Source organism: Branchiostoma belcheri, unplaced genomic scaffold (assembly GCF_001625305.1).
Source record: "Branchiostoma belcheri isolate BF01 breed outbred unplaced genomic scaffold, Haploidv18h27 scaffold12, whole genome shotgun sequence".
Taxonomy (NCBI): Eukaryota; Metazoa; Chordata; class Leptocardii; order Amphioxiformes; family Branchiostomatidae; genus Branchiostoma; species Branchiostoma belcheri.
Window position 1 is genome coordinate 1068703 of NW_017802602.1, and position 25978 is coordinate 1094680.

Consider the following 25978-nt stretch of genomic DNA (forward strand, 5'->3'; position numbering starts at 1 on the left):
AAAAATTATACAGTGAACTTATCAGAATGCAATGATATGCAAAAATATACCTTCAAATCACACCTCTCAATGACATAAATGCTTCAACACAAATTTTCAACATAAAGTGCTCCATATTTCATATAATAATAATAGTTCTCTGATGGTGGAAATAAAATGATTGGAAACAAGCTCAAATTCATCCAAACTACATGGTAACAACATAACTGTGACTTCTATTCAGGTTTTGGTAATCATTAATTTTGAATATCAGCCATTTGGCTGTTTTGGAGAAAAACTTAGGGAAAACATGGAAAAAAATGGAAAATTACTACTGATTTAAATTTCATATGCTTACAAAACGGATGGGCCAAAATATGAATGATACCATACTTCCAAACATAGTCTTGAATATATATATATTTATATACATATATCGCTCCACACCACCAATATTACAAGAATACCTTGTTTCTGATCTACCCTACTATCCTATCTCACACAGCCTACACATAACATCACTTAGGACAAAAGGTGAGAAACTGCCTTCACATGACCTCTTGTTGCCTTGGTAACAAGAAAGAAGTGTGTTCTCTTGGAGCATGTTGGTAGAATGTACTGCGCCTTCGCAAAACCCTGATTTTTCACGGTTTTCGTTGGATTTTTGGTCAATGTTGCATTAGAATTTTGCCTGTTGCAGAGGATATCTTTTCCGACATAACATTTGGAAACTACCGACGGGCTGTTAACCTTATATGTGCAAGTACGACCTTATATGAGGCATTCTGCTGAAGTGCTATGCACAATGCATTACAGGTTTCGCGCAGGTGCAGTACCTTCTGCCAACATGCTTTCTCTTGGAATACAAGGATGAGACATTGGTTATACATGTACCTGCATCAAAACTAGCCCCGAGTACTGTGAATTTATTTATGGGGAATCACAGTACAGAGAGGAACGACTGTTGCACACCGTTTTTTTGTCATGTTACGATTATAGGACACTTGTAGTATGTGCTACTTTGTATCGTCAATATTCACGACAACTTTCCACATGTGGGACATGTTGAACAGATTTTGGCAGTTTCTCACTTTTTGCGAAGCTTCCAGAAGAGACTTGGTAAGTAGTAAATAGGTTTCAACTTGGTTCATAACAGAAACCATTTTGTTCTGTGCATCTATAGCTAGACTGCAAAATGGCGTGCGTAAGTCAAACTGTGTTGTGTGCTAGAAAAATCATGAAAAAGTGTTCAGCACGGCTTTCAAAATATGCCATCTTTTCTACAAAATAATTCAGCTTTGACACAGCTCTTAGTGTTACTCTGGGAAAAAAGTCTAAGCCACACCGGTGTCTGTATGAGACAAAGTGAAGTGAAATTGGTACAAAGGCTGCTGACTCAATGCTGCAATCAGACTTGCTATATGTGCCCTGCCAAAACGTTAGGTCTTCTTTTTCCATAGTTTCTTACTTAGGAAGGAACCATTATCAGAAATTGGCCTACGAAGTAGAGTCTGCACACAGCACCATCGGAAGGTTTGGACCCACTAAAACACATGGAAAACACGTGAAATTTACTTGATTTCTTCTCCTGCTATTAGCCTCCATAGCATGCCAAAAACTGGGGGTTTTGGGAGGTCTTCAGGGTCTTTATGTGCTATTTTCTGATTGCATATAGACAACATAGCCGGGCCTGGTTGAATTAACCCCGTTTTTTTAGAACTGGGCTAATCAGAAAACAGCTGAAGACCACAAAATCCTCAGTTCTATAAGCCTGCTACGGAGGCTATCCTGCTATTAACCACTCTGTTCTGCATCACACGAGGTGGATTATCTAGTACACAGTTTACAGCATGAGGAGAGATCATTGCGTTTACTTACATCAGAGTGCAGCAAGTGGCAGCAAAAAGTGCTGATCAGAAGGAAAGTTTGGACCTAGGTTCCTACTTGGCAAGTCTCTAGTGGGAAAGCACCTCTTTTTTTTTTACACAGTACATAATCTATCACATCCTTCTACTACTGTGCGAGCCACCCCAACCTACCCCCTAACCCAACCCTACAACTCACTTTACACAGACATCAAGGAAACTGTGTGCACAACATCCCCTACATCCAGAATGTAACAGCCCGTCACCATCCATAACTGCCTACACCGTCGGACCGCAGCACTGCGAGGCGGGGGTGGTCAGGGTGGGTGAGGTTGTGTGGTGTATGTGGGTTGTTAGTAAGCGGGTGCCTGGTAGTCCGGCTGGGGCTGGGTGCCCGGGTCCTGGAAGGGTTGTTGCTGGTAGCCTGGGTCCTGTCCCGGCTCGGGGTAGCCGCCGTATGGAGAGGCGCCCGGGATCTGAGGGTCGGGCTCATAGCTGGGGGCGAAGGCCTGGTCCCAGCCTTGCTGGTAACGCCTGATGGCCAGGAACGTCAGGCAGGCCTGTGTGGGGGAATTGGGACTTTTATTCATCTATTCTTCATAAACACTCATTCATGAAGGAGAAAGGTAAGGTCAATGAAAAAAATTTTTTTTTTCTGTACATGTATCTCAACTGCCCCTACCAAAAACTGCAGACCCTAGCCTTTTTTGGGTTATGGACCTTGCAAGGGACACAAATATTTTGAGCTGATTGATCTTTTCTAGCTCCATGATCTGACACCTGAGTGATGACATGCTGTACAAACCGTTTTCCAACATTGATATTAAAAATAAGCAAGTGTCCTCAAGCAAGTTTTCCCTTGCTAAACTTTATTGTTTATGTTGTATCACAAGAATCAAAATTTGACCAAAGTTTGAAAGTTAAGACCCTACCTGTTCCTTCTAGCTCAAAAGTCTCCAAAATGGACCTAAATTCAAGAGATTTTTAATTTATTAAGTAGAAACTACAAGTGTGTTCCCATTTTGGGCCCTGCACTGTGCAAAGTGACATCTGCCCTTCTCCCAGCATGCTGTGTGCAGGGTGAAAGGTCGCTGCTTACCCAAGAGATGATGGAGAAGAAGCTGAAGGCGATGGCTGCCTGGGCCGTGCTGTAGTCATGGAAACCCCTCTGGTCTAGCCAATCATTAGTCGTCTTGCGCCACTTGTCCGTCAGGTAGCAGAAGCCGACAAACCACAGGAAGGTCCAGAAGCCTGGAGGAAGGCAGGGGAGTGTTAGTCAACGGCATCCAATGATTCTCAAAGTGAACTTTCTGGTCATTCTTTCAATGGACCTTTCCTGATCGAACATGTCAAACCCCCTTGCTCTATTTCAAACCTGCCAACCTGCCTACATGCTCAAGCCAGGTACTGGCCCCTTGCTCCCCTTCATCAGGTTCCTCCAGCCAGCTCTATCAAGGGCAATAGTCTCTGCTTCTCTTATTAGGGTGAGCCTAGTTTGAATCTGGTCTTTCCACCTCTTGGGTGGTCTTCCCCGGGGTCTGGGGTTTTGGAACTCTTGGTGGTATGCCTTATAAACCAACTTGTGTTTGCTGGTCTTTGTTTCACATGCCCAAACCATCTGAGCCTATTTCAAAGACCTCGGTCAAAATCAGCGTGGGAAATCTAAGAGCTATGTACTTGCACTGCCCCTATGACTGACTGACGGACGGATGGTGTCTTAACTTAAGACACAGTGGATAAAAAATCCTAGACCCCGGGGAAGACCACCCAAGAGGTGGAAAGACCCGATTCAAACTGACACAGGACTCACCCTATGGCCTCAAAAAGCTATGAAACTACCTCTTTGCCTTTCTTGTTAGAATCAACAGAAGTGAGTCTTATACTATCATGAAAGTTCATCTGTGTTGGTAGTTACATGTTAAAACTTTTAATCCAACACAAGGCCCATCATCCTTTACTCAACCGCGACGGGGGCCGACATCGTCTACCAGATACCTTTGACCCAGTGTTGACGTCACATTTTAGAGATTAGCCACGTGACAAGTCTCACTGGGTCAGTCTACTGAGGAAGACCAGTGTGACTGGTCGATAGCTATAGGTGAGAGAACTTCTTTGTGTTGGATCAAAAGTTTTAACTCTAAACAGAAGTGACTGTCACCTATCACAATGTACTTGTCCTTAGACACAGTGGATCGACAACCCACAGCCTCAAAAGCTTATTGGAACAATCTTTTGCCTTTCTTTTTTTAATCAACAGAAGCGAGCCTTACCCGAGAACACCATGTCCCCTATCACAATGTACTTGCGCTGCTGCACGCTGCTGAAGTTGTCGAACATGGCATCCACACAGATGAACAGGACGCACGCCAGGAACGCGATCACGCCGATACCGATCCCGTAGTGGCAGGCATTTGTGTCGCCGTTGTAGATACAGTCATTCTTGATGTAGCCGACTGAAGAGATGCAGCCAAACACGATAATTGAGAACACCTGAAGAGAAAGAAAAACAAACAAATAAACAGGTGTTTGTGTACAAACAAACAAACAGGCGTTTGTGTCGCCGTTGTAGATACAGTTGTTCTTGATGTAGCCGACGGAGGAAATGCAGCCAAACACGATAATCGAGAATACCTGAGGGAAGAGACAAAAACACAAAAAATTAAGAAACAAACAAACAAACAAACAGGTGTTTGTATCGGGTTCGTATTGCCGTTATAGATACAGTCATTCTTGATGCAAGCGACGGAGGGAATGCAGCCAAACACGATAATTGAGAACACCTGAGGGGGAAGAGGAACAATTTAACAAAAAAACAAAAACAGGCATTGGTTTCACCGTTGTACTAACTTGTAGATGCATAATACAATGTTGGCTTAAAATGTACTGAGGAATTGCCAGTAGTGAAATCACTGAGTGTAGGACTTGTACTTGTAATCCCTTGGGGTTATACAGTCATTCAGTCTGAGTACCCATGCTGCCCATTTGCAGGCCATTTGCTACATGCACTTGGTGCTGATGGACGTCCTGGGTGTTGCCATTCCCAGGCTGGTAATGACTAGACGGGGTAATCATGCTACTCCCAATCACTCCATTAATTCATCGGCATTACTACGAAACAATGAAGTTCTGGCAATTAATACAACAGTTACTGCATAGATTGGCCTTGAATTTGTGTGAGTTCAATTGATGATGATTGTGTGAGTTCAATCATCAGTCGAGTCTTGGTACATTATGACCGTTACATACTGGTACTCTCACCTCTCGAATAAAAGTACCCCCTGGAATAAAAGTACCCCCCGGACAAATCTTCAAAATGTAATAAAAGTACCCCCTGGAATAAAAGTACCCCCCGGAAAATTTTAAAATTGACATGTAAGCCAAATTGTTTATGCTACTAAAATGTGTTCCCACGGTGTATGTATCCCAAATAAACATGACTCTGGAATAAAAGTACCCCCGACAAATCTTTAAAACCTAAAAAATATACCCGCCCAGAATAAACATACCCTCAGGAAAGTACCAAATTATCAGCCTGCATTCTTACAAGTTATTGAAAAGTACATGTACATGGGGTATATGTCACGTACAGTCTAATCTATATCTTAGTACATTAGCCATCTATATTCTAACTCGAGATCTGACTCTGAGTTCACACAATTTGTTATCATTGCATTGCATGCATACATTGAGCAGGAACAATGCTATCAAGTTTTTGAAATAAGAGTCCTTGATTTTTAAGCTTAATAATTATCAGAAAGATTACATTAATAGAGTTTGAAGTTGAACAAAAATTTACAATATGCTGAATAAATGCTCTATACAAATTTGCAGTAATGTGTAAAACCCATAGGCCTATATATATATATATATATATACAGGGATCTCCCCAGAAATTCATAGCAGGGTGGGGGAGGGTGCGAAGCTATTGCATTTTGTCGTTTCCAAACACAAATGGAGGTCATTTCCTGCAACTTCAGTTCTACATTTTCTGTACAACTGCAGATGTATAAGGCAGGAGAAAGGTTCAAGATCTGTACTTAATTACCCTCTTTATGTTCAAAAAAAATTCTATTAGCATCCTTAATTTTGAAAAAATTGGGCATAGGTTACCCGGATGACCCCTAACCGGGGGCCAACGGTGCTTCCACAAGTTCAACAAGTGAAAAATACATGATACAAAATGTACATGTATTTACTACCTGGAACTTGGAGCAAGTTATTCCAAAGGTGATTATACTGACATTAATATATTAAAAACTAAACCAAATCCTATTCGGTTTAGTTTTAATATATTATATTACTGACATATTACTGACATTAATATATTAAAAACTAAACCAAATCCTATTTCCCAAACAAATCACATATTGACAAAGCTAAACAATAAATCATGTCTATAAACTCCACTCAAAAACAATTTTTGAGAGGCACTCGGGTCGCGGTACTAAGCGTGATAATCTCTAATATCTCATCTGATTCTCCCAATGTAAGGGACTTCACAATCACAGCATCCAACCGCACATTCATAGAAACAACATTACATTTTAACACAAAAAAAAAAAATAAATTCGGAAAATTTCTCAGTAATGTTTGAAAATTAACCTTATAAAAATATTAGTGAATTTTTATTTCAGTTGTAGCCGAAAAATCTTTTTTCATGCGTTTAAAGTTTCATTTTAGCACATTGTAATATGTACTTTGTACATGTATCTTGTACATTTGGATGCAGTCTTGACCTTTGACCACTGTTATTGTGAAACACTGTCGGCCATTTTGGCAGTCTCGCCGTGGATTTTCGAGCCGTTTTTCGAGCAAATTTCAACCGTTTTAAACATTTTACGGCCTCAAAAACTCATATAACGAGGAAAGCAAGTTGTAGTTGTTATTTTCATGCGTAACATTTCTTCTGGGGATGGATTATTTTTCCGCCGAGCTGCCGAAAACTAGCGTCATGCCTCAACCATGTGGTCGGGCGCGGCCGGCCGGCGGGAGATATCGGTGAGCTTTCACGATGTAAACAAAGACATTCGGAGTTGTTTACATTAAAATTTTGTTGTGAAACGCCAGCGGGGTGTCAGATTTTCTACCAATGACAAAGTTTTCTCTGCGGCGTCATGGCGAGATCGACAATTCATCGTCAATTCACAAGATTGTGCCGGCAATGGAATGAATAGTGGCCCGATTAGCGCTCGATCAACGCCGCCTGGCCGAAGAAAATTGGAATGACGAGCACATTTATCGGGGATAAAATCCCCAATTTTGAAAATTATCGGGGAAATGTTGGAATAAAATCCCTAATTTTGAAAATCTATGTTCAAACTTTTATGTTCAGGACCGAAAATTTGTCCTGAACTTGGTTTGATTCTGAAAAAAAATAATAAACGTACCGTCTAAAATAAGAACGTACCGGGCGGATTTCGAGGCGAAAAAAAATAAACGTACCGGTACGTTTAATAGAGAGCTGAGAGTACATGCTTTCTCTGCTAAGCACCCAGCATTTGCGAAAGACAATAGGAGTTCTCCTATAGTACCAGAGGAATAGCCTGTTGCTTAAGTGATTGGACAAAGTTGTGTGGCCCAAGGGCTATTGAAAAAGGAGATGGGTGCTGCCCTATGCACCATCTGGTGCATGAAGGACCTTAAAATTGATACATTGTATCTACATAAAATAAAGTCACATTATGAAACAACTGTGAATCTCAGAGAATAGAATATACCCTGACATTATTGCTATGTTTAGAGCATTAGAAAAATTATAATATCTATATTAAATGTTTCTCACAATTTTTGACACAGACTTTGTAACAGTTGACCACTCATACTATATCACTGAAGGCCAAGGGCAAGGCTAACACATGTGCACCCAGCCTGTACCGTACCATACATACCAAATAGAGATGGACATTTTGATTGCTACCCTAACTCTAAAACTAAAAGTCATAATGAAACAACTATGGATCTCAGAGAATATATTCTGTCATTATAAATTAACACTAAAAAAATTATTGTTTCTCAACCTCTGTGACGAAGACTTTGTAATGGTTGACCACTCACATATCATAAGGCCAAGGCTAACACATGTGCACCCAGCCTGTGCCGTACCATACATACCAAATAGAGATGGACATTTTGATTGCTACCCTAACCATGTACCACTGGAGGTAATATCTGTGTATCGATTTGTTCCGCGCCGGGGGCGGTTCTGGACAGCGAGTGGAAACGCGTAAATTGCTGCGCCGACAAGAGGAAAATTGCCCCGCAAATTGGACCCCTTCGGACGAGCACATGTGTGATGTGTAGTACTGGGATGGGAATGGGTCATTGTGGTTTTAATCACCATCAAATACACATACATGTACATGTAGTAAGGGAATATCAGGGACATTCCATAACACATACACTGTGGTTTGTGGGAAGGGAACACAGCATGCATCTTGCAATTTATGTGAAGTCTTAGAATTAGAGTAATAATTGAAGTAAATAAAAATATAGAAATAAAGCATAACTTCTGCACTGTGGTCTGTGGGAAGGGAACACAGTGTGGGCATCTGAAATTCATGTTAAGATTTAGGAATAGAGTAATAATTTAAGTAAAAATATAGAAATTAAGCATCTGAAAACATAATTTGAGCAAGGAATAGCACTAAGGACACAGTCATGGTAGTTTAATTTGATGATCTCCTAGATAGTAAAACTAAATAGATACAATTCTTAATACATAGTATTATGAATATGATGCTAGCTTCCTTGGCAATTTTAGTAATCAAAATGTGTTAGCTGGACTAGAGTGTGTTATATGGATGTATATTCATAATATATTATACAGATACAGAATTATATTGTATATTTTAATGTTCTACCTGCTATTATAGTCTTTATTTTGGTGCAGTCATGAATAAGAAATTGGGGCGTTGGTCATCAAGCTCATTTGTTGTCATCAGTGTTATCACTTATAAATTCATAATGATAGTGATAGAGCTGTGTACCGGTACGCAGTACCGATACTGTACCGGAAAAATTGATTAGGTACAGGTCCAAAATACCTAATCCCTCAGTACCGGTACTGTACCTAAACAATTTCACACCAATTTTATGCCTATTTGTGACCTCAAATCGGTCCCTGTGTAAGGACAGTGTGTTCATGAAAACAAAAACATCTTTAGTTTTGCCTATATTTCATCTGAGCATTCGCCATAAACAAAGAATAAACCTTAACTATCAAGTTTATTAATGTTTTTTTGTTATTGAAGGAGTTCAGAAGAGCATATAAATTGGTCGAATTGTTCAGGTACAGGTTCAGGTCCGGACCTGTACCTAAACCTGTGTACCTGTACCTGTACCTGTACCTAAAATTTGTTTAGGTACACAGCTCTAGATAGTGATGTTAGTGCTTATTTTGTGTCAACAACTGAACCTGAAAAAAAGCCGCCAAGAGGCCCAAAATCTAATCATATTGAAGTCTCATCAAGACCTACCTACCTAGCAAGTATCAAGACAATGATTCCATTCAAGCCTTCTCAAGTTAGGCCACACCAAGTAAATTTTATGGATGACGTCCGCGCGCGCATTGATTTTGGCCTGTTCCTAGAAAAAAAAACAAGAAATTCCGCTTCCTGTAACTATGACAAAAGAGTCACGACAGTGCCACAAGTCGTCAGATTGACGTGAAACCCGTGACGCGAGAACAGGACAGGACGACAAATGCTGTTCCACCTGATTTATTGCTGTTTTGATGATGAATAAAAGACTTCTTGCTTGTTACACTGTGTCACCTCATTCAATTTGTGTCCTAACATTTGTCGTCTCTTAGTATATTTCTAATCTAGGCATCTTGTTTTTTAGGGCCTTTCTTGTTTTTTTTTCGCCCTCTCGCATTAGATTTAGGGTCTCCAAAGGACGTCATCCATAAAATTTACTTGGTGTGGCCTTATCGTTTAAAAAAAAAAAAGTTATCATTTCTACAGACACAGACACACACACAAACGTCTCTGGAAACATATTATTAACCTTCTTGCCTTGGCGAAGGTAACCTACAGGATAAATATTTAACACAGTATAATGGGGTCTATTATATTGTAAACAGGAACTACATACATACACAGCCTGATGTCAAATCTATTTCAGTACATCCTGATGTTGACAGTACACCGGTCCAATGCTCTGACCCATATGTTATTAGTATTATACACATGTTATTAAGCAGTAATAAAGGTGAAAATTGGAGGTATATTTCCACAAAAATTCATAACATATATCTACAGTACTAACTAGTACCACATTCCTAATACACCTGTCATATACAAGCATGTTAATTTTGTATTCAAAACTAGCACCTGAGGTTTGGTTTCAACATATTGGGTGACTTTGAAGGCATTTTGGTTGAAAAAAAATTTACAGAGCAACAGTAAAGCAGTGTAATGCAACTGTGTAGAAATTACATTACATCTAGGCATATTTTCCAATCTGACATCTACAGAATATAAACCTAAAACACCACCACAGTGGCAGGGGAATTCTGCTTCACTGACTAGTCATGGCACATTCACTAACATGCACATGCCATGGTCTGCTGAACAAAACAACAGTACTACATTCACAGTCAAGAACGTACACATCAGGGGGACTCCATTCTGTGAACAAGGCTGACAGAGTGGGTAAGACCCAATTTACTTTAGTGTTGGATAGAACGGTTAGCCCTTTTGGGCATAAAGAAGTATACCAACACAGATAAACTTTCATGCTAACCTACTAGTCCTGTTTTCTTCTATCATGTTGAGGATAATTTGACAGAGATTTAGTATAAAGCTTTAATGAAAAACTGAACCTCCTGAGCACAAAATTAATAAATAATAATAAGTCAGTTCATTTCAGTAATAATTATTACAAAAATATAAATACCAGATGAGAAACAACTTAATAATATGTTTTGAGCATAAAAATCATATTTGTTATGTCTTAGAACACATTTTCATACTAGTATATTGCAGACAGTTTTAATCTATCTGATTGTGTTAAATTTTGAGTTTAAGACAGTCAGAGGTGTTATATAATATACAAATGACTTCACAAGGGACACATGCCTCCAAATACATGAGCTCTACCCTTTGGAGCTTGGCTCACTAAAAAAAAATGTGCATAAAAACATATAATAAGGGCCAATGTGACCTTTATGTATAATAACAAAGTAGTCCAGCTGGCTAAAGACTTAATACTAGTAGTTCCATCGACCCTCATCACCTGGTCCAGTGGGAGGGTTGACCAGGTTTGTGTAATTTGATCCTACTTACAGGGCTGTGATGACATGTGGGATCTAATTACGTCATGCATAAATGGTACTGGAGGTCATTTTGCCATAACATGTTCTATTGTCTTTTCTTCTTTTTTTTTTGCAGGATACATCATGCAGTACATCACACAGTTACTTCCGGAGTGGAATATTCAACTTATTAGTGGTACACAACATGTATTACAGATTATTTGAAGGTTCAGTAATAGTATTATTGGAATGATGTCCTCTTGACCTCAGTGTTACTGTTAAGGACTAAATGGAAAATAATCCTGTAGGTTATTTTACCATTACATGTTCAACTGTCTTTCCTTCATTTTTGCGAGAGACTGAATTACAACTTCCTGATGTTACATTATTATGTTTTATTGGTAATATTACATTTTGGAACTGTTTGATGGTATAGTGACTCCTATAGTGATCATGCACTCCTGAACTCAGTAAATTACTAAATAACAAATGATATTGAACGTTATTTCACCATCACATGTTCACAATTTAAACATCCTGAGTGTTTATCATTGATATTACATGTTTTTCATAGTACCTGTTTGCAGGTTCAGTAATACTGAATGATGTAGTATTGACCTGTGTAATATTCACCACTTGCAGGTCCCATGTATTATGGATGGTGCCACCACCAAGGACAAAAGGTGACTGGTGTACTGATCAGTCATACATTATGAAGGTAGAAAGGAGGGAACTGAAGAAAAAATTTCATTCTGGAGATTTTTAATGTAGAAATGGGATAGAATTTTATAGATTGTCACAATGTGTAATACTATATACATGTAAACATACTGTGTCAAGAAAATATATACATTCATGTATATTTACATGAACATGTGCCAATGTGTGTATATACATACGTACATGTATGTTTAAATATCAAACCATTGAATTGTAGACTGATTGTCAATACTTTAGAGCTAAGCATTTTGTAGGACTTACTTAGTCATCTTTTAAATCTTATCATGAATTATATCTTGGTTTGCTATATTCCATAGTAATATCTAATTTCTGTATTTCTTTTAATCTACATCTAAATGACCCAGGGAGGCAAACTACAGTGAAACCAATTTGGTTCTGATTTATCAACCTTCAAATATTTGCAAAGGTTAATTATGTGCTGTTTATACTGAAACATGGTGAGACCTAGGCTCCCTAGCAGGCTAATAGAACTGGGGGTTTGGTGGTCTTCTGCTGTTTTCTGATTAGCCCTGAGTTCTAAAAACGGGGGTAATTCAACCAGGCTGGCTATATGTTGTCTATATGCAATCAGAAAATAGCACATAAAAGCTCCCAAAGTCCCTGAAGACCCCCCAAACCCCCAGTTTTTGGCATGCTGTGGAGGCTAGATGAAACCAAGGAGTGTTGAGCCATTATATTGTAAATGGTTGGCATTACAAACATTACTAGGAATGCGTGGTCATTACGAATGGTTGACAAATACACACATATTGCTGATGACCATGAGTCACACTCTTATTAAATAGTCATACTGAACATGTGGTTCTTACTCAACCGTGTGGTCTGAAGTAATACATATATATACATTTGTTCTGGGTTGTATTAGTAACTAGGGAACATCTCATTGCAAGCTTTTGCTTTTACTTTAAATTCAATATTGTTTTTTTCTGATATACTTTACCATTTCATGACCCTACTGTTTGTTCTGTTACCTGATAATCACCTAAAGAATAAGAAGTATGTTTACATCTACAATAAGCAATGGTGATGCAATACATTTTTGTTTGTTTGAATCTTTATTTATTCATGAGAAGCTCGAATCTAGTTACTATAGAATTTGAGTCGTCCATTTGTTGGCCCTTACAACAAAAATTACCTCATTCTCATGTCTGTTTTTCTCTGACAAAATGTCAGTGAGAAACTATGACTCTTGAACTGGGAGTGCCACGGACTACGATTTGGCTTGGTTGTTCTTTAATGCCCACAATCATGATAATGATCATTCTGGCATACTCATTTTCACCAGGGCGAAGTGAGGAAAGTCTTGTAAAGTGCCTTTCCCAAGGGCACATGGTTGGTGACTTGGCAGGATTCGAATCTAGGACGTCTAGGTTCTGAGCAATACTCTGTCATTTAAGATGCCACACAACCCCACAATGTATGTATACGAAGCGGCCTCAGTAATACTACACTACATAACTAATGTAACGTTACCTCCTTTCGCGCCCGAGCCCTTAAAACGTCCGAGCGTGACCCAAACGTTTGTCAACATCACACCCTAACCTAAGACGGCAAAGAATGTCACCCAGCCAGGCTGTCGGGCTGCCCACGCTAGCCGAAACAGTGCAAACAGTCAAACACGAGAGGAGGCTGGGCACTGTGAATTCTAACGGCAGTCAAGGAAGACTAAATCCTATGTGGTACACAGAACCATATAGTTTTCATGTCTTCTTGTCACGTACGTCTAACTCCCATAATCGTATGACATTTATATAAATATCATATGGAAATTGACATACATAAACAAATTATATGTGTCAATTTCTGTATACTTCTTTCCAAAAGCCAGACCAAATCATCCACACAACTATATTATAACTCATATACTGTTATATTTTGTATGTAAAATTGTGGAATAGTTTAGCCTTGTAGTCTTGTTGATTTATTGCCACACATTGTACCATGTACCACTGTCGAATAAATTAAAAGTTCATTCATATCTTGTACTAGTTGTAGGTTTTTAGTTACACCTAGCATGTTCATCTAGCCTGTTTTCTTTCACATGTCAGTAGACTTGAGTACGTAACATGACTAATTGCAGTGTTTAGAGGGATTGCACACCCTACCCTTCCCTACACATACACACACAGTGATAGCATTGGGCCTAGGAAAAAAAATGTTGTGTTTACTGTTTCAGCCCTGAAAAAATTAGGGTCGGTAGGTAGGGAATACCCTAATTAGACTTTGGTAATCTCTGATGATCCAACTTAAACAATGCAGCTTAACACAGTAAAACTTGCATGAGGACACTTATCAAAGTCAATGTTGGAAAACCGATTATACAACGTTTATTATTAAGTATATCACTCAGATCATGGAGCTACAAAAGATAATGATCAGCTCGAAAAAATGTATGTCCCTTGCAGGGGTCCACACACAAAATAGGCTAGAGTCGGCAGTTTTTGTTGGGAAACAGGAAACAAAACATTTTTTCCCTGAGCCTGAGCGCTGATGTGCCAAAACCTTGTGACTCACACCCGTCACATGACTATCGTATTTATCAGCTGGCCAAATTTCCACCCGACATTTACCAATACCAGCACATCGGGCCGCTAAAATCACCACATCGCCACCAATTCTACCGCGGATTACGATATATTTCCTCTCCGCCGGTGGTATGGGTCCCCTGGGATCACAGTTTTACGTCAGAATGGGGAATTAAGTTCGCCTTTCTCACATGACACGATATTGAAAGGGGGGATCTCCCAGTGATTTCAGTACAGTACAGTACAGGTGCACCCCGCCCTCCCATACTGTTAACACTTTACAGCGAAACCTAGCCGTAACTCTAGATAAAATCAGCTAATTCTGAATAAAATATGCTTAATTGTTGTCCCTACTGAAGGTATCTAACTTAAATGTCATCGAAAGAAAATGAGGGTGTAAAAAATCACCTGCGAGAGCCGCAAGGGCGAATATATCGAGGTGGAAATTAGACAAGGTTGTTCGACAAACGGGCCCCCGGGCGCCCTTTAAAACGAGAGATGTCGCCCCATTATAACCTCAGGGACAATCTAGGGAAGTCGTGCTTACCCAGGATATTATTCTGCAGATGACCTGGGGTCTTTTGATGAATTCTACGGGGTCGAAAGCCGCTCCCGCCTTGCCCGCGCCGTACGCACCGCCGCCGTCCATCTTGGATTTGCTGTGCATCATGGGAACGGACGCAACCAAACAAAAGGGACGCATTGCGTCACGGGTTAACAGGTGGGTCTCAAATTACACATGGTTTTCTTTTTTCTAACGATGGAAAAGTTTGTGGGTTTTATTATTGGTGGCTGTTGAAACAGGGTAAGCAGAGTATAGCAGACTTCGCCCCGTCAGAACATGCAGAAACTGCACTGCTCCCTCTGGGAGATCTTTCAGAAACTGCAGTGTAGAAACACAAACACACATGTACAGACACACATGAACACATACATACATGTACACACACACACACACACACACACACACACACACACACACACGTACACATACACACATGTACAGACACGCACACACACACACACTAACACACACACAGGAAAAACACACACAGAGAAACACACACAGGCACACACACACACACACAAATACACACACACACACACAAACACACATACAAATTCAAACATAGTGACCATACATATGCATCACACAATCATCATGTCAAAAGAGGAGGTTCATATTCAGCACAAGGCAACTGTAACACATCATCAATTCTAAAGGCACTTTTATGCAAGAAATGTTGAGAATTTATTTCATTAACCTGCAACAAAATTGCATCTAATTTGCAATGTGCTGCAAGAAGTTATATGTATGACTCAGTATGAGATATACAGCAACAGTTTGCATAGTACACTATAAGAAAATTTTCTGCATTAAATACAACGACTAGCTCAGCAAGCTAAAACATAAAATCTACAGAAATCACATAAGTTAGAAACAAAAACATTTGCTGTAATAAAATACACTAAGATCTGTACTTTACCTAGTCTGGATTAACAAACTGCAATAAGTAACAATATCTCTACATTTCACTTATCGATTATGTACATAGATCTTTTTCAACTTCTGATTTGAAAGATAAATATTTCATATTTACAAAACAAGCTGCCATTATTTATATGGATAGCACACACAGCTCCAAAACATAAGATCAGATTGGAGAGCTTTCATACAATAGTGAACATGTCATTAAAAGTTTTTCTATAAGGATTCATAGAGGCACTACCAATTGTATACATCATGGACACTAAAAATCTGTCTTAAAACATAAAATTTATACACATACAACTAATGGATCTTGGAGCCAGAATTTCCACATTCTTTGCAAAATATTCTGACATTTCATGTAAAACTATACACAATGTTTCAGAAGAAAAAAGTCTTCTTCATTTCTTGTTCCTTCAAGTTGAAAATATGTCATTTCAAAAGTTATACAGGTTGCAAAATAGCTTCTCAGTTTAGTGTTCACATGTTATTTGTACTTGTAATTATAAATTAGTCCACAAGATACTAGTACATGATTAGCAGATTTGGTTGGAAACAAATTAAAAATCTTCACTTTCAATATCATTAATGTCTGTCTGGCCAATAAGGAAGCGCAAACAGGATGCTTTGCACCCATATCGTTGTAATGGAATGGTCTAAATGTACATGCTGCTGATAGGATACAGCAGTAGCCTGGTATGTACCATTTCACCCATAGGGAGAACAGGGCACCACTTCTGTCAATCGGCCATGCCTGTTTTTAGATCTTCAATGTCTAAACCAGTGTTTCTTGAGATCCTTCCAAGAAAAGCAAGTTGCAATCATTGAGAAGTATTCCAAACCATTTCACTGATAGCTACGATTGTTCAGCTGATTAAAATGTTCATGTTTCCTGTTTAAAGTTAAAACTTTAGATCCAGCACAAAGATGTTCTCTCACCTAGAGCTTTCGACCAGTCACTCTGGTCTTCCTCAGTAGACTGACCCATTGAGGCTTGTCACGTGGCTTCTTTGAAGTGTGATGGCAACACTGGGTCAAAGCCTCACTGGGTCAGCCTACTGAGGAAGACCAGAGTGACTGCTTGAAAGCTCTAGGTGAGAGAACTTTTTTGTGTTGGATCAAAAGTTTTAACTTTAAACATGTAACTACCAACAGAGATGAACTGTCCTGCTACAAGAGTGAAGCTGCCTCCAGGTTTTCCCTGATGATGGTATCCATGACGACCTGAAAGACGACCTGGATGTTGCTGGTGTCTGTTGCCGTGGTGAAGTGAGGGTAGATGACCTTGGAGGGGTTTTTGTTACAGGCCTGGAACATGTGCTGGATGTAGCGAGCTGCAGAGTCCACGTCACAATCTGCACCTGCAGGGAGTTACATGTACGTCACAATAAGTTAGAAAACATCACAGTTTTTGTTACAGGCCTGGAACATGTGCTGGATGTAGCGAGCTGCAGAGTCCACGTCACAATCTGCACCTGAGGGGGGATTGTTAGGTCACAGAAAGTTAAAACTGTGTAATAGACCTTCTACTACTGCTGCTAATATGAACAAAAGCAGCACATCGGCAGAACATACTGCACCTGCGCAAAACCCATAATGTATTGTGCATAGCACTTTGGCAGAATGTCTCATATAAGGTCGTATTCGCGCGCGCATATAAGGTTAACATCCCATCTGTAGTTTCCAGATGTTATATTGAAAAAAGTATTGTCTGCAACAGGCAAAGTTCTGATGCAATGTTGACCAAAACTCCAACGAAAAATGAGGGGGTGTATGTTCAGTATGTTCTGCCAATGTGCTAGCAAAAGCTCTTTGTCAGAGGTATAAGCTATGAAGGGGAGGGTGCCAAGGTAAGAGACTGAGAAGACACTAGTAACAAATGGTTCCAGTGGATCAAGGAGGCTGTCTGGATCAGAAAGTCAACCCCAGTAATGAACTGAGAGGATGGTACACTGTTCCAGGCAATAGGTCCACAGAAACTTTGAGATAACCGTATCAGTCTAGCATGGAGGATTACCTGTATATGAAGGGAAGTAATATCTGAGGTGTCTTCCTGAGTTGAGTATCTTCTCTTGGAACAGGTCCACTTTGTTCATGAACAAAATCTGCAGGGAGAAAAAAAAAGAAGAAAAGTCAACAAAACCATTTCCCCTCCTTGTATGTTAGGCATGAATACATGTTATGACTTATGTTCAAACTCAGTTTAAATACATCACCTAAAAGTGGCTTGTCTGTCTGTCTGCAAGTGTGACCATATGTCTGCTTGTGTTAACTTTGTGCAATTTCCACCATACAATAATACAGCATTGCCATACAAATGTAATTCCTTAGTGTTGCTACTTTACATGTAGTCTGTAGGACTGCAAGGGCCACAAAGCAGTATGGGTAAAGTGGTGAAGTCTGCCATCTCTCATCTCTCTAGGTAGAGCATATCTGTATCTGTATTGGTAGAGCCAGTATAACCACCCTTCGGCATAACACACCAGGGTACAATACATTTGTACTGACTCAGTAAGTTGTAGCAACATACACATGCACTTCATAAGCCTTTACAAGGATTTAATGCTTACTTACCATGGATGTGTCCTTGAAGAAGAGATTGTTGCAAATTGAGCTGAAAAGTCTCAAACTTTCCTCTAGTCGATTCTGCAACAACAAACAGATTTCAACTCATTTGAGTACAGTGAAGAGTAACTGTATACAAATACTTTTCCGATAATGAGTAATACTCGTAGTAACCAATAGCAGTTTTCCCTTTCTTTTCTGACAATTCACAGATGCCTTAAAAAGTATATTATATAAGACTATAGAAACTAGAAAGGTAACATTTGCAAAGCAAACACATAATGTTTACCTTCACCTGGTCTAGCCCAACAAACTACTGCTCTGTTTATGCTCTGTTTATGTTTGACTCAAGTCAAATACATTCATATGTATGGTGACCAGCCTCTCCAACTCTGTCCTGCTACATAATGTAACCCAACACCACAGGGTGTCTGCTACAGCACAAGTTACCATGGTGACAGACGTCTGGTACAGGTCATTGGCTTAATTTGTTTGGAGAAGAAACTGAGCAAGAACAATATGTTTTCCTTTTGCTAAGGTAAACATAAATACTTACCACATTGGAATCCTCCAGTAAGGTCATGTCATAACCGCTTAACGCTGTGACAAACAGGATGGCTTTGACATCGTCAAAACACTGGATCCATTTTCTTCTCTCCGACCTCTGACCTCCCACATCAAACATCCTGCACACACACAACAGTTATGTGTTAGGCTGACACATAGCATGATATAGCAGACATTACATGTTAGCCAAAAGGCATACATATATCGAAAATATGGCTATACTTTAATATCTTGAATTTAGTTAACTAATACACATCATTGTACTATAAAAGGGACATTTGGGCAAATTTCTCAGTTTTACAATGATTCTTGACATGCTGATGAGAAAAGATACCTGAAAAGTGAGCAGCAGGTTGATTTGAATATTTCATTAACAAATATACATACAAACATGTACATAAATGGGAGGACTTCCACCACTTGAACCTGCATAACATCTAGCCTCCTTCGCAGTCTTGTTGGGCGTGGGCGTAATTTTTTCTCTGAGCGACGCTAGTAATATGCGGCCGCGAGGGACGATTTGCTGCCGAGGGACTTTTGCCACGGAGAGAAGGTTTCCGCGCTCCAACAAGACTGCTTCCAATCGGCGAGTTAAAAGGACCTCGGATTAAGCCAGCCTTTCATAGAGGCTATTAACATGTTCGTGCAGGTCCAATTCACATGTTCGCGCAGGTCCAATTCACATGTCCGCGCAAGGGTAATTCATAGATACGCATGACACGCGCTCGCCTTTGTCAACGGTTGGTTTTATTAGCTTGCGTGACGTTATAGTCGAAGGTTCCAACAGAGAACATTGGTAATGTTACAACAAAGGCATTGCCGTGCATATTTAAGCGTCCCATGCAAACAAACCAAGAAAATTTGCAGTACTATTTTTGCTGGTGAAATATGCAATTCTTTCTATTACGCAACTTGCTGCGGAGCGGTGTGTTACCCTCCCATGGTCAGTGAGATCAACCCGCCACCAAACAACATGGCGGCACTTTCTTTATCTGTCGACGTCCCCCAGCAATATCACAGTTTAGCTTGCGGGTTCCTGTGGTAGTGATTTGTTCAAAGTTGTTTTTCGTAGCAGCAATGTCTCCGGGATTTTGTTGAGTGGATAGGGCTGGGTTTTCGGGAATGGTTGGCGTTCTATCGACGGGTTGATCGGCGACCGCTGGAAAGTTACAAGTTTTGGCTCGTCGATCAACGGGGCGTGAACACCACCCTGCACTGGTGGCGTTTATTGCGGGAAGTTCACACATCCATGCCAATCGCTCCTAAGTGTTTTTTGATAGCCCTTTTAACTCGCCGATTGGAAGCAGTCTTGTTGGAGCGCGGAAACCTTCTCTCCGTGGCAAAAGTCCCTCGGCAGCAAATCGTCCCTCGCGGCGGCATATTACTAGCGTCGCTCAGAGAAAAAATTACGCCCACGCCCAACAAGACTGCGAAGGAGGCTACATAACATCAACCACAGGACAGAGGCAAGTGGCAGGCTGCCATCAAGCCCCAATATTGCAGTGCAAGCACGTCTAACCCTCAGAAGACGGGGAACAACAGACGATAAACTGGATAGTGACTGTGAGTGAGCTAAACGAAGGTTCAGACAAACACATTACCTGAACATGATGCCACTGATGGCAAACTCAGTCTCCAGGATGCCGGTGGTCCTGACTCGGGCCCGGATCACATCTTCTGATGTCGGCTGGAACTTCTCATGGCAAATCCTGTCCATGTTCTCAAACAAGCTGAAAGATATGTTACTTTCTTAACCAGCATTTTATCAACCTGAGGAAAGGTAGATTCACACTAGCAGGGGTTTTTCTAAAGTGGTGCTCCCTTATATATCCAGACAGCACCCCCATATCAATATATCAATTTTCAGATTGAACCCTAGGTGGCTACATACACAATATTGAGTCTTTCTCAAAATGATCTTCTTCCCGTGAAAATATACAAACAAAACATCATATATTAACAATGCATTCTAGGATTACAAACTGTGTTACTCTTGTACAAATTCCAAAATCCTACGCCCAGAAAATGGTTGCCACCACAGGAATACTGTACTTACTACAGCGCTGAGTCGTTGAGCTCGTACTCGTAACCGCGGGCGACGGCCAATCGGACGCCCTGGTCACTCCACAGACAGCGCAGCGCGTGGGTCACGAACGGGAACATCACCTGGTCCTCCCCGAAACCCCGTCTGGACGACAGGACTGTCTGCGCATGGATCTGTGGGGCAAGGGCAGGAACACATCTAGTCATATCAGCATGTTGGCAGAACGTACTGCACCTGTGCAAAACCCGTAATGTATTGTGCATAGCACTTTGGCAGAACGTGTCATCTAAGGTCGTATTCACGCACTCCAAATAGTTGTTTCCAATAGTGTAGCTTCCAAATGTCGTGTTTGAAAAGATGCAACGTTGACCAGACATCCAACAAAAATTCAGGGTTTTGTGCAGGCGCAGTACGTTCTGCCAATTACTAGTCTTATCCACATATGTGTTCATGGAAGAACTTTATTGCACCACAATTGTAGCAGCTACAACGTATGGCAACTTGTAAATAACTCGAAGTTGAGATTTACCTAATTTTATCATTAACAGTGAGAGACACTGAGACTACATCAGATATATGAGATTGTACTTGTAAATAATGGGGAGAGATCCCAGGGTCTGTCAGTATACTAGTAGTATTGAGCAAGTAGTAACCGGTACTGCTAGTACATGTAGCTGTGTTGTTTTTTTTCTGGTGAAACTGCTACTTGTTCTGATACATGGTGCTTGTTAGTTTCCTTCTATCAGCAGCTATATGAAATGCAGGTGTGTCCGTCCCCTGGAAGCATGTTAATCCTGTAAGAACAACACAGTGACTGTACCTTGTTGTTAGGGTTGGCCAGGTTGATGCGGAGCAGTCCCATCCCACTCAGCACAAACTTCATGGTACTCAGTAAGTTGTCCATCAGGGTGGGCTGAAGGGGAAATAGGAATAAAACACAGGCGTGTTTATACAATGGGTTGCTGCTAGGAACTTTTCTTGCAATCTTCCCTTAGCTTACATGTACTTAGCCAGTCAGAAAAAAATCTAATGACTGAACTGGCGAAATTCCAGGAAAAATTCACGACAAATATATATACTATTTATATTTATCAAGAGTACTGTCTGATAATCAAATCATAATGTGAAGAAAATACCCCCCCCCACACACACACATACTAAATACACTTGTAATAGTAATACAAAACAGCCATGTATATATGCAATGTAGACTCAGCAACCCTGTACTTGAACCTGCCATGGATGTACTTGTACATGTATGTACTTGACATTGACAGATTTTCTCTGCATCCCCCAAGGATTATCCTACAAACTGGGAAATCATGTAATCACTGAGAAACTATTCAGACACTGACACAGAAACAGTCACACCAGCCATATGCATGGGTCTCCCCAGAAATTCTTAGGGGAGAGGTGCTCCCTAATCGGTTGATGAAAAATCAGCGAATTTTCATGAAAACACTAAAGAGAAAACCCTAAATTTGAACATTTTGGGAGGGGTGCTAGGATTTTGGGGAGAGGGGGAGCACCCTTGTTTCATTGCTTGGGGAGAGCCCAGCCAGCAAACAGTTTAATCTGCCCTGTTAAATGGAGCAATCAAAACGGTGGGGAGATGTAACGAATGAGTTTAGATAATTGGCCATCTGTCAAGTTGGAAATCACTTTGTACATAAACATGTTATTTTGTACAAGTTATGCCTGGTTATTGTATTTTTTCATCTAACAAAAAAATACAATATCACTGAGCTCTTATATGTGACATGCTTTTTATTTGGTAGTAATTCATATGCAATTCTCAAAAGGCAGTGTTCGAAATACCTGTCTGCAGTCTGCAATCTGCAGATAGATTTTCAAGATTGCAGAAGAAAAATTTATACATTCTGCAATCTTGCAGAAGGAAAAACAGGCGCTGGTATTATTGGTTTGAAAAGGTTGTAGTATGGAGGCTTGTGTATTTTGACTCTTCTGCAATACTGCAGAGCACAGAAAAAAAGTACATGTACTTGTAATCAAGGAGGTTCTATCACTTGTTGTAATCAACCCTTCTCCACAATCAGTGAAGTGTAACACCCCCGTAGATTGAAGTACATCTGAAATCAATATGCACGGAGCACCGACCATGCAAAACAGCAAACTCTGTTAGCCTCTATAGCAGGCTTATAGAACTGGGGGTACGGTGGTCTTCGGCTGTTTTCTGATTAGCCTCCGTAGCAGGCTTATAGAACTGTGGGTTTGGTGGTCTTCGGCTGTTTTCTGATTAGCCTCCGTAGCAGGCTTATAGAACTGGGGGTTTGGTGGTCTTCCGCTGTTTTCTGATCAGCCCAGTTCTAAAAAACGGGGGTTATTCAACCAGGCCGGCTATGTTGTCTATATGCAATCAGAAAGTAGCACAGTCATAAAGCTCCCAAAGACCCTGAAGATCCCCAACCCCCTGGGTATTTGGCATGCTGTGGAGACTAAAACTCTGCATGCTGCTGGAAAACACTGTATACTATTGGATCACATGAAAGAAACATTTGACTTTTAAGGTAATCAATATGAGGCTGAGTCCAACAATCTTTCTTGTCAAGGGCTGTTGTGCTAAGGATTAAATAATTGCAAAGCAAGTTTAAACTTAAGAAATGGCACTTTCTTCCTTCTAACAGTCTTATGTAGGAGATTTTAAAAGTAAAAGGTGTTCAATGTTTCAAGATGTTATAATTTTGTTTTGCAAATCTTTCCTCTCAGACTGAAAGTACTAGTAGTAGTATATGTCGGTAAAACCGTGTAAATTTGGATTGGTTGATTTTCTGTCAGTGCTCAGCAGAGCATACAGCCAAATGCAGCTGGCCACACAACGATGCATTACAGCACATTTCTGGGCTTTGTTATTCAAACCTTGAACTTGACTTACTCCCTTTCTAAACATATGACTCTGAAATGAAGGAAAAATCTTTCACTCATTTAAGTTAACGTTTGTCTATGGACCTCTATGGAAAGCTAAAAAGAAATTCAAAAGATTTAGGCAAAACAGAACCATTGTCAACTTGACACATGACTCTTTTGTTGTGCACTGTCTGAAGTAGAGGGCTGTTGTTCAAACAATTTGTAGCAGTGAATGTGAATCAGTCAACTGAGTGAGAGAATCAGTGGACCAAGTGCATCCTTCCAAGCCGAAGGGCTTTGTAGTAAATTGTACCAGATGATTATACTTATAGTTGTAATGATAGGGCTGACATCTGGTAATGACAGGTTAAGGTTTGTCTTTGTCCTCCATAAAAGGTGTTTCGGTACCACTTAAAATTCATGATGCACATTTCTGAGAGATTAGTACATTCATTGTGACAAACCACTGTATCATCTACCAGTGTGCTGTACAGAGTTTGTTTAAAGGTTTGTCTTTGTCTTCCTAACAGGTGTTTCGGTACCACTTAAAATCATGATGCACATCTCTGAGACATCAGTACATTCACTGTGACAAACCAAATTGTGTAATGTGCTACTAGTATGTTGCAATTGTGTGCTGTGCAGGGCTTGGAATTCAGCCTATTCTAAAGTACATTGTACTATGAAATGTAAATCAATACTGAGACAATGGTCAATGGTAGTCACATGGTATTACTGTACAATGAGGAATTGACAGCTACATGATTGATTAGGTGATAAGAATTGATCAGTTTCGCATTGGTTACACTAATTTGCTGCTTTACAGTATGCAGAGTACACTCTACAAGTGGTTGAAATTAAGCAGCCTGGGTGCCATCCACTTTGTAATGGTGCTCTGACTATCAGAAAAAGGTTACATATATATATAGCATATATTAGTCAGGGGTTTCCCCAGATTTTTTTAGGGGAGAGGTGCACCTTAATCGGTTGGTCCACAAAAATAAATCTGCAAATTTTCATGAAAATACTAAGGGAAAACACTAAATTTGAATATTTGGGAAGTGGTGCTAGGATTCTGGGGAAAGGGGGAGAACCCCTGCTTCATTGCTTGGGGAGAGCCCTGTTAGTATTTACCACTAATAAATACCAGTAGCAGCTAAGGATAGCCTTGGGGACCAGGGTGAAGCCAGGTCATGGGCTAAGGACACTTGAGTTGACCACAAACTGCTGAGAAACATTTTTGAGAAACAAGCCAAGATGGATGTAGGAACTACCAGGGGAGACAGTTTTATCTTCAGGCTGAATACCAGGAGTGGTTGAGGTAGCCTCCGTAGCAGGCTTATAGAACTGGGGGTTTAGTGGTCTTCGGCTGTTTTCTGATTAGCACAGTTCTAAAAACGGGGGTGATTCGATCAACCAGGCCGGCTATGTTGTCTACATGCAATGAGAAAATAGCACATAAAAGCTCCCAAAGACCCTGAAGACCCCCAAAACTAGTGATGCATACCTAAACCCAATTTCAGGTTCAGGTCCGGATTCAAGTCCAGAGGTTTAGGTTCAGGTCCGGACTTAAGTCAGGACCTAAACCCATGGCATATACAAAATTGCATGTTGGCAACCTTGCAATGTTGTCTGGGTGAAACTTTGGCCACGTAACATGGAGGCTGGTACTTGACGATGCCCGATGGCAATGTTTTCTTCATTTTGCAGCAAAGATTTTGGAATCTACGGAAGGCTTTAGGTGGTTTAAAAAGAAAAGGGGTATGTGAAATGGTCTTTTATGGTAATAAGTCTGGACTCGGTTCTTAACTTTTAGGTTTTTTTGGACTTGAACCTAAACATTTTTACAAGTCCGGATCCAAGTCCAGTGAACCGGTATGCACCACTACACCATGGTTTATGTTTCATACCATAATTACACAGTACACATTCCTGGCAGCCCAATAGCACATTCTAACACCTAGGGCATGCCGGACCACGGCCCTGTCAATTAACTGAAACATAATCCCCACCCACCCATGCTTCTAATCCTTGCTTGGTACTAAAATACACTAGACCCCCCCCCCCACACACACACACCAG

The 25978-nt window shown here is 40.4% G+C and overlaps 2 protein-coding genes across 2 annotated transcripts in view; both read right to left on the bottom strand.

The window, feature by feature from the left end:
• Positions 1 to 1390: 1390 nt before the first annotated feature.
• LOC109462632 (synaptogyrin-1-like) lies at positions 1391 to 4340 on the bottom strand (the record flags this gene model as incomplete). The annotated part of the gene is made up of 3 exons (XM_019759195.1): positions 1391 to 2404; positions 2944 to 3095; positions 4115 to 4340. Coding segments are annotated over 3 exons (585 nt in total), but the record flags the coding sequence as incomplete, so codon positions are not given.
• Positions 4341 to 16973: 12633 nt separating this feature from the next.
• Positions 16974 to 25978, bottom strand: part of LOC109462903 (guanine nucleotide-binding protein G(o) subunit alpha-like) — a 15039-nt gene continuing 6034 nt past the window's right edge. The window contains exons 3-9 of the mRNA XM_019759533.1: positions 21852 to 21944; positions 21044 to 21204; positions 20589 to 20717; positions 18977 to 19106; positions 18430 to 18501; positions 17873 to 17960; positions 16974 to 17216 (exon numbers count right to left, since the gene is read on the bottom strand). Coding sequence (XP_019615092.1) covers positions 17026 to 17216; positions 17873 to 17960; positions 18430 to 18501; positions 18977 to 19106; positions 20589 to 20717; positions 21044 to 21204; positions 21852 to 21944 — 864 coding nt within the window. The 3' untranslated portion in view covers positions 16974 to 17025. The remainder of the gene's footprint in view (positions 17217 to 17872; positions 17961 to 18429; positions 18502 to 18976; positions 19107 to 20588; positions 20718 to 21043; positions 21205 to 21851; positions 21945 to 25978) is intronic.